Source organism: Atta cephalotes (assembly GCF_000143395.1).
Source record: "Atta cephalotes unplaced genomic scaffold scaffold00019, whole genome shotgun sequence".
Taxonomy (NCBI): Eukaryota; Metazoa; Arthropoda; class Insecta; order Hymenoptera; family Formicidae; genus Atta; species Atta cephalotes.
The window spans coordinates 248,470-257,267 of NW_012130083.1; the positions used below are offsets into that span (position 1 = coordinate 248,470).

General features: G+C 41.5%; 1 protein-coding gene across 1 annotated transcript; it reads left to right on the top strand.

Annotated features, from left to right (window-relative positions):
- The first annotated feature begins 2,056 nt into the window (after positions 1-2,056).
- LOC105618936 (PAB-dependent poly(A)-specific ribonuclease subunit PAN3) lies at positions 2,057-4,733 on the top strand. The gene is made up of 8 exons (XM_012200467.1): positions 2,057-2,134; positions 2,215-2,475; positions 2,568-2,943; positions 3,040-3,156; positions 3,240-3,479; positions 3,640-3,922; positions 4,198-4,552; positions 4,617-4,733. Exons 1-8 carry the CDS (start codon positions 2,057-2,059, stop codon positions 4,731-4,733), a joined length of 1,827 nt encoding a protein of 608 aa, XP_012055857.1.
- The last annotated feature ends 4,065 nt before the right edge of the window (positions 4,734-8,798 follow it).

Below are 8,798 nucleotides of genomic sequence, written 5' to 3' on the forward strand. Positions count from 1 at the left end.
TNTAATAATAGTAGTAGTATATATATATATATATATATATATATATATATATATAAAATATATATATATATATATAAAAATGTCTTGTTTTATTATACAATTAAAAGTTTTATTTAGTACTTCATATTTTTAATAACGGTGTCAAATTTTTTAATTTACTCCTAGGGATTAATTTCGATCCCTAAACTTTGAGATAAGCAATTAAATAAATAAATATATATAGTCGCATCAAAATCGGTTCCCTTAATTGTCAGCGCAGTTATTCGATAAAATTCATGAATGAATGAATCAATCAATGAATCTCATTATTAATTCATTTCAATGAATTAATTATTTCATTTTATGAATCATTTCATCCTTGTTTACCAATATGTTAATCATCTGTTTCTCATTAGAAAAATGCCATGTCAACAAAAATTTGTATCGATGATCGATAATTCATATTTGCATAGCAACGAGCATGGTCCACGTACTCGATGTGCCACACGTTCTGACACGGCCGCCATTTCTCCGTGTCGAGTACATACTGAAATCCGAATAGTCCGAACCGAACTCCAAAGTGGAGCCGCGTCGCGGAACAGCTGCGATCGAAGGGGCCGCGATGGCTGGCGGGAGCGCACGCTTTCGCGAAAAGGGGGGCGACCGTCGACCGATGGAGTTGCCTGATGAAGGGGGATAGGAGAAACGAGAGGAGAAGAAGAAGGAGGAGGAGAAGACCGCGTCGCGATCCGGATACTTAATAGTGGTGATAGACACGCACACACGTAGTGAAGAGGACAGAAATCCGCGATAGGGGAGAGAATGAGGAGAGAACGAGAGTTCGCGTCGTAAACACGAATGCACGAACATACGTATGCACGCACGCACGCACGCACGCACATACGGCACGGCCAGCCGGAGCAGATGGAGTGGACTGTGAGCTTTCTCCTTTATCGTCCGCTGAATGGAGGCATGCTGTGAATACTGTACGGTGCACCGCCACACTCCTTGGATCTTCGCTGTAAGAATCGCGCGTCATCGGGCAAAGTGGCCGAAGGGGGAAAGAGAGCGACGGTTCGTCCATCTGTCTATTCATTTGATTCGCGGCGGCGAGGTGGCCGCGGCGGAATTTCCGCGCGCCGAATAAAAACGGCGGCGCGACGCCGCGACGCGACGCGACGCGACGCGGGCGCGCGGTGACAGCGCGAATCGGTTGGGTTATGTCGGCGGTCGCCGCCGTATCCCGACATTCCTGACGTCCCCGCGTTCCATTTGCACGCCTTCCGGACGCGTTCCAATCGTTGACGAACGTTCCTTAGGTTCGCTTTGGACCGAGCCAAGTCGAACGGAATCAGCGGAGCGGAGCGTCGCGTTGCCCGCGTCGCGCGCCTTCCGTCGCATCGGCCTGTTGTCAAAATCAGCTGCCATTACTGACTTCGGTGCTCCTTCTCTTTTCTCTATTTTCATTCGCCATGAAAGTCGTCGCGTCGGCAATCTCGTTGTGCCGTAGCGTACACTCTTGATTCCCCTGAACGCTCTTTTTTTGCGATTTATCTTCTTCGTTTCGTCTTTTCGTTATCGTGACCTCGAAGAAAAAAAGTGCCAATTAAACATCGCGGAGATTTTCTTTATGTACGATCGATTTATTGTCAAGGTACATTGTTTTGCCTAGATTTGCAGCCGTTGAATCTTTTATCCTTTGGGAGAATTCATTTTCGTGAGATAAACGCGAGAACGTGATGTATTATATATGTAAAGCTTGACAAAGAGAGTCTAGACTGACAAAGAATTTATTGAATGAATATTAATATATGTTTAGAAGCATATATTTATTTATTCATATAATTCACTCAGTTTTTATTTTTCATAATGTTTGAGAATATGTTGCAGGCTCGGAAGGCTGGAACCTCGATTTACATCAGCAAAGCAAAGAAAAGAAAACGTCAAGATAGAACATTTATAAAAGTTAGTGTGAGTAAGAAGAGAAGTAAGTGGGTGGTGAATTTGTTAAGAACAATATAGAGAGTAAGGGTAAAAGATAAGTACGAAAGTGGTAAATGCAGTGGCTGAAGAAGCGATGGACCCATCGTTGTTTGTCGCATACACTCCTCAAACAAACGGAGTTCCATCGGAGTCCAAGCTTGCTACCTACATGGTAATTCTTTTTTTTTGCATTAATGGAAATAAAATTATCTCGATATCGGATAATTATTTTGTATAAATCGTCTTACACAGAATCATCAAAGTCCTGGCATAGGCTTGAGCACCAATTCAATGACCAAGCATTTATCCAATCTTTCTCTGGATTCACAAAAGAAGGTAACTGCCAGTCCCGAATTTGTGCCAGGAAGAGGCCTTACGGGCAGCAATAGTAGTTCGCCGAATCTCTTTAACAACTCCTATACCCATTCGCAAGAAAATGTAGGTGGCACAACATACTTCTATTTTGGGAATACTGGCAGCGATGCTGTCGGATCTGAGGATGGCACTGAGGCCGTAAGTCCAAGTCTTGACTTGTTTTACTGCCTGTTTTACTTGCTTAACTGACAAAATATAACGAGAAGATTTTGCACTGTTTTTAATATTAGATTGGACCTGTAGCAACGGGACAGATTGGTTACGTCTATCCGGGCACACCTTCACATCTACAACCTGTGAAAACGGCAAAACCACCCTCTTCTAATAATTCCTCTGCTCCTTCCACACCTCCCCCTCAGGCTGCTCCCAGCTTCTTTGTCAGTGAAAACTTGCGACTGGACATCCTGCAAAAGAACGCATTGACATTAGCACAACCCGATATCGTACGATTTCCTGACTTACCTAATGAGGTTGACAATTATCACGAACTATGTCCTCTGGAGCCAATTCATAAACCTGCTTCGACGGTTCTTGGGTATCAAACTTCCACATACAAGGCCACCAGTATCAAGACTGGCACGCGATACTGTTTACGTCGTATTCACGGTGAGTTTAAGTTTTGACTCGAGGATCCTACTAATAAATATCACAGAATATTATCAGCTTGGCACTTTATATTTTGCTTGTACTTGGTGCTTGTAGATTTCCGACTTGCCAACACCAAGTGTATGGTACTGGTTGACATGTGGAAGCGATTGTCACATACAAATCTAGTTCAGCTGAGAGAAGTTTTTACCACCAAGGCATTCGGTGATCATTGTCCGTATTTCAGATGCACTTTCATTTATTTTTGTACATCACTTATGCATACCGCACTCTTGCCGAATTAATTTTTTTTCTAGCCATGGTTTTTGTATACGATTATCACCCTGCCTCAGAGACATTACTGAATAAACATTTTGCCTCAACTGAGCTTAACGGTTATACCGACCCATTCTCGTCGGATCCCAATGCACCACGGCCTTATAGTCATACCAAGAACACTATTCTAAGACAGCAACATAGTAGCATGCTACCGGAAAGTGTTATTTGGAGCTACATCATTCAACTCACTGCCGCATTTCGTGTTATTCATGCCGCTGGTTAGTATGTACTATTTCGTTGTCCTCATTTTATTGGATTTGCTTTAAAGAGCCATAAGTATTTTATAACATGTAATTCCATACCCACAAATCTTGAAATTTTCGTTTCATTTAATTCCTCTTGTTAATTTAATTCTGTATTAACTTCTACGTTTTACAGGTTTGGCGTATAGATGCTTAGATCCCACCAAGGTATTACTTACATCACGGACACGACTTCGTTTGAGTTGTGTCGCCATTCCAGATGTGGTCACTCTAGATGGAAACACTGCAAATCCACTTACCCTCATCCCACATTATCAGCAAGAAGATTTAGTAGCACTTGGCAAGCTGGTCTTAGCACTGGCATGTCGAAGTCTTATCGCCGTCCATCGCGACAATATGTCAGCCTCCATCGAGCTGATTACACGTTCCTATTCCACCGATCTTCGAAATCTTATTCTGTAAGTTTGCCTTCTCTGACAATTGATAATCTTAATTACTTGATTTAAAAATTATTAAGTGTAAAGTTTTAATAACCACTAGGAAAAGGATCTTCAATATATATTAGAAAAAGATCTTCAATATATATCTAAAATTTATTATAGTGAGTTTTTTTTTTACAAACATGTTAATGTGTCAATGGACAGAGCAGAAGAAAATTATGGTTTCTTTTATTGTAATCCAATCTACAGTGACAAATTAGAAATATTTTAAATATAGTATGACACATTTTTAGGTACTTGCTATCGAATCAATCCCGTAAGAGTGTCACGGATCTCATGCCAATGATTGGTGCAAGATTTTATACACAGTTGGATGCCGCCCAGTTACGATTGGATGTCCTGGAGAACGAACTTGCCAAGGAACTAGAAAACGGACGATTATTTAAATTGCTGGTCAAGTTAGCAACCATCAACGAAAGGCCGGAGCTTAATATGGAACCTACATGGGCAGAGACGGGCGATCGTTATATGCTCAAATTGTTTAGGGACTATGTATTTCATCAAGTCACAGCTGATGGAAGACCTTGGCTGGATCTTGCGCATGTTGTATCCTGCTTGAATAAACTTGATTCGGGTTCGCAGGACAAGGTAATGATTCTTAACACTTTTGGAATGTGTGTACATAAAGTAATCTTAAAATGTACCATTACAGATATGCCTCATGTCTCGAGATGAGCAGAGTGTTCTAGTAGTAAGTTACGCAGAACTACGGCAATGTCTGGAAACTTCATTTGGTGAACTGGTACAATCTACGAAAGATGCTGTTTAAGGATATGTCCTCAATAGCGCATACTCCGAACCATAAATGTGATATCATCACTTAGCGGTACTATCATTTTACTCTTTATCGCAACGCTGGAGAGTGAGAACTGTCGAATTGTGTTTGGTGATATAAGAAATAACGCGCAACTCAGTTTTGTATACATAATTTTGATCGTCGAATTAATTAGATACGAACGCATTACAAATGCGTTGCATTTAGAATGTAAGATGTTAAATTTTCGGGTCTTTAAATCTTAAGGATTAGTAGAGTCCTTAAATCTTTTTGGGTTTTTGGATTTTCCAGTTTGGATCTTAGGATCTTTAGACATAGGAATTCTTATTTATAATGATGAATTTTTTATTTAATCCCGGATTTCAAAGTGTCAAATGTTGTAATCCTTGAAATTCTAATTCAGTTTAATCTTTAAATTCTTATGTCAAACGATCCTTGGATCTTTGGAGTTTTGATCTCTTGGAAGTGGCGAAGCGTGAGTCTTGAAGGGTATCATGTGATTTCGCGAATCAGCGAGGATTTGGATTCGCTATAAAGCCCATTACGGTACTATACAAAATTGTACACAACTTAACAATGCAGTAAACTTATAAGGAATCTTAAGACAACACCTAAACACGCTCGGTGTCTAGGATAGAGATCTTAGTTTTTAGGATACAGCATTAATGGTAAGCATTAATTTTGAAATAAATGTTTATTTTTGAAAGCAATCCTAACTAACGTTGTCATTATTTCTTCCTTATCACCAAAATAATTCTAGAATCCCGTCATTCCTTTTTAATCGCAATGTTTTGAGAAAGTAGGCTTGATGCCATTTATATTCCTCAACGTCAGTGTGCTGAAATTTTTACTTTTCAAAGACGAAGGCTCAGTAATAGACTCTAATTTCATTTTGAAACATCCTGTACGATTCTCTCCACATAGTTCTATTTCTATTTATCCAGTCGCCTTTCTCTTTTCTAGGAGGGATGATCACCATGGTGACGGTGATGAAGAAGGGGAAAGATTGGTGACTGGAGCGGGGAGGATATGCATGGCGCCTGAGGGATGTCGGACTCCGGACTGACTCGGGGAGGGGGATGACTCTGGTCGGTGGCGATAGCGGCAGTACCAGTGACGGCAGCAACACGTAGTAGCAGTCAACGGTGTCCAGGCAGCGCAACGCTTAGGAGGCATACAGAACATCGAGATCCGACGCGCTGATTACGGTGCATCACGCAGCCGCGTTACGGAGCGGATCTCTTATCCGCAGCATCCTCCTCGTTGAGCGTCGCCGCGGCTACGTAAGCGGATAATTATCAACCGGAAATACGTTAGGAAGTCAATCAAGCTTGATCCTTTGCTTGGTATCCCTGTGGCAGGTGAGTCTTTTGCGTAAGAGGAAGAAAAAGAAAAAAGAGAGCGAGAGAGAAAGAATGAGAGGAGGGAGAGAGAGAGAGAGAGAGAGAGAGAGAATGAGAGAGAATGAGAGAGAATGAGAGAGAATGAGAGAGAACGAAACGCTGCTGCCATTGCCGCCGCCGCCCGGCGTTGCTGATCGATTTTCCGCGAACGAGTGGAGCGGAGCGGAGACCCGCCCCTGATTCTCGTCGCTCTCCTCCGGTGGAGATCCGAGAATTTTTTGCGCTCTGTCGCTGGTCCAGCTCCTGTAGCGCGCGCGGCTGATACGAGTCGAGAAGGACCGAGGGACCAGAAATTAAAAGCGGCTTTTCTTATTGTACGCGCGTGTCTGCCACACAACGACGATCGATGCTCTTTCAGTATCCGCTCGCGCCCTTCATACACTATCGCTTTTGCTCCGTATCTTGAGTCTCGAGCTTCTTTATCTTCCTCTATCTAATTTTTCATGACCCAATTTTTAGGGCCCAAAAAATTAAGGGTCAGAAATCTTATCTGATTTCCCGAGATTTTTTATGGACATAGTCTTTGAAGTTTATATGGTCATTGAATGACCATATAAAAGTATTTTAGAGTATTACAAAAATATCTGAAATGATCAAGAGTCTTTTATAAACAGATTTCGGAAACCGAATGATAAGAAGTCGGATTAAAAAAAAATTGATAAGACTTCGAGTCTATGTCGACTCGATAAATCCGAGGGACGATTGATAACGAGGACCGTGCTGATTGCAAGTTCCGATGATTATACAGTTGGCGAAATCTTATTCCTCGCTCAGAAACCTGAGAATTTTGCATTTCCGCTTACTGCTTTTTTTTCAGCGTAGATAGAAGAAATTGCGTATTCGTCGGGGACCACCTTCGCGTTTCGGAACGAATGACAAAATTGCAACGAGCCGCAATCTCGAGCAGCGCGGGCCGAGACGCGAAATGACGGCCAATTCGTCTTCGTTACTCCTACAGCCGCGTGACCGACGCGTGGGTCTGTAAAACGGTGCAAGGTTTTTTAGGGCTGCGGCAGACAAGCTGTAACCTTTTAACCCTTTATTTTCAAGCTATTTATAAGTTGTGTCGCGCGGGCGCAATAGTAGCGGGCACGGAGGCCGAGAGGTAAAGCTTGTTTCTAGGCGACGCAACGTCTAGTTTCTTGCTTTCTAGGATTTTGCAGCCGTTCTCACGCACCTCTCGCACGTCAAATTAAGTCGACTCCGTCTTACTTCAGTATCATATACTGAAGGTAAACAAAAAATTCTAGATCAAGTTGTGCAACAGACGGATGAAGAAATAATGCGAACGACCTCGATAAAATACATGATGAATTTATTGTCTCTGTATTGCTTTTTGATCAGCCTATAGAGTTGCCGGTAGAAGAGAAGAAGACAAAAGAAAGGTCGAAGGGCGGGCTATTTGTGTACAACTTACATAAATCATTTTCATTCTGTTGTGCCCTGATGCTGATTGACGAATCAACGCTTTTCAGGATGATAAATTTGTACAGCATAATAGGATAGTGCATAAAAGTCCGTAAAATCCGAGTTGAAAACTCTTCTTTTATTCTCCTGCTGTTGTACGAGTTTGAAAACAATCCAAGTTCTAAGGTACTAAAAGTTCTTAAACTTTCTAAAAAGATGAGGATTCTGAAGAACGGTAGTCACAGCAAAGTTTTCCGCAATCCTGAAAAACGTACACACACACATACACACATACACATCCCTAGAAATAAAAGTTCTTGCACCAACAGAATTTCAAATTTTAGACGAGGAATTTGTTTACGATTTGAAAATTCGATTGTTGAAATTGATTCGATCCATGCGAGAAAAAGCCTTGCTTGCACTTCTATATAATACGTCTTAAATGACAGCGACATGAATCACGCGCTTTTCGAGCGTCTGTTTCACTTATAATTCATGTCAATTCTCTTATCTTTTATATCGTGCACACAACAACGTCGTGCTTTATCTACAAGACTTATTATTATTCTTTTTTTTTTATTGATAAATTTTTGTTGATAAACTGAACGCTCGTTCTTATATTCCTCGAACGTTCATTCCTACGGTATCATATTTTTCACACAACGCGATACTCTATCAGCTACATGACACTTTGACGTGATGATTTTTTTTTCCTCAGTCCTGCACGAACGGTCAGCCAGACACCTGTTTATCACAGGTACACAAATATCTTAATATGCCTTCTCCGATACGCATGTTAACTTCGGGTGTTAAGACATTTGTGTTCCTATATTTATATAGGAATCGAATGAAAAAATGAATGCTTTATGTTTACAGACTTTTTATCAAGCATTTGCACGTGTTTGCGTTTTCCCCGTTTAATCCATTGAAAATAAAGATCTATTTTTTTTTGTAGGATTGACTAGAAACATCTACGCGTGCGAAAAAAGAAAAACAAGAGTTGATGTGCTCGTACTCGCGAGCGTTGGACACACGAAGAGAGTATATCTGGACATCGGCCAACGTCCTCTTGCTCTCGGACATGTTGACCGCGTGTCCCCGGTCTATATTCGACGGCATATTATCTACTCGATATTTCTCTTCTTCTTTTTTTCTCTCTCGTCCCGCATCTTTTTTTCGCATCTCGTTTTCTCTCTCTCTCTCTCTCTCTCTCTCTCTCTCCTCCCTCCCTCCTCCTCTCCTCTCTTNT

Coding starts and splice junctions, on each gene's coding strand:
- LOC105618936 (XM_012200467.1), top strand. CDS start 2,057: ATGGACCCATCGTTGTTTGTCGCATACACTCCTCAAACAAACGGAGTT. Junction 2,944..3,039: donor CTGTTTACGTCGTATTCACG/GTGAGTTTAAGT, acceptor TGGTGCTTGTAG/ATTTCCGACTTGCCAACACC. Junction 3,923..4,197: donor GATCTTCGAAATCTTATTCT/GTAAGTTTGCCT, acceptor ACACATTTTTAG/GTACTTGCTATCGAATCAAT.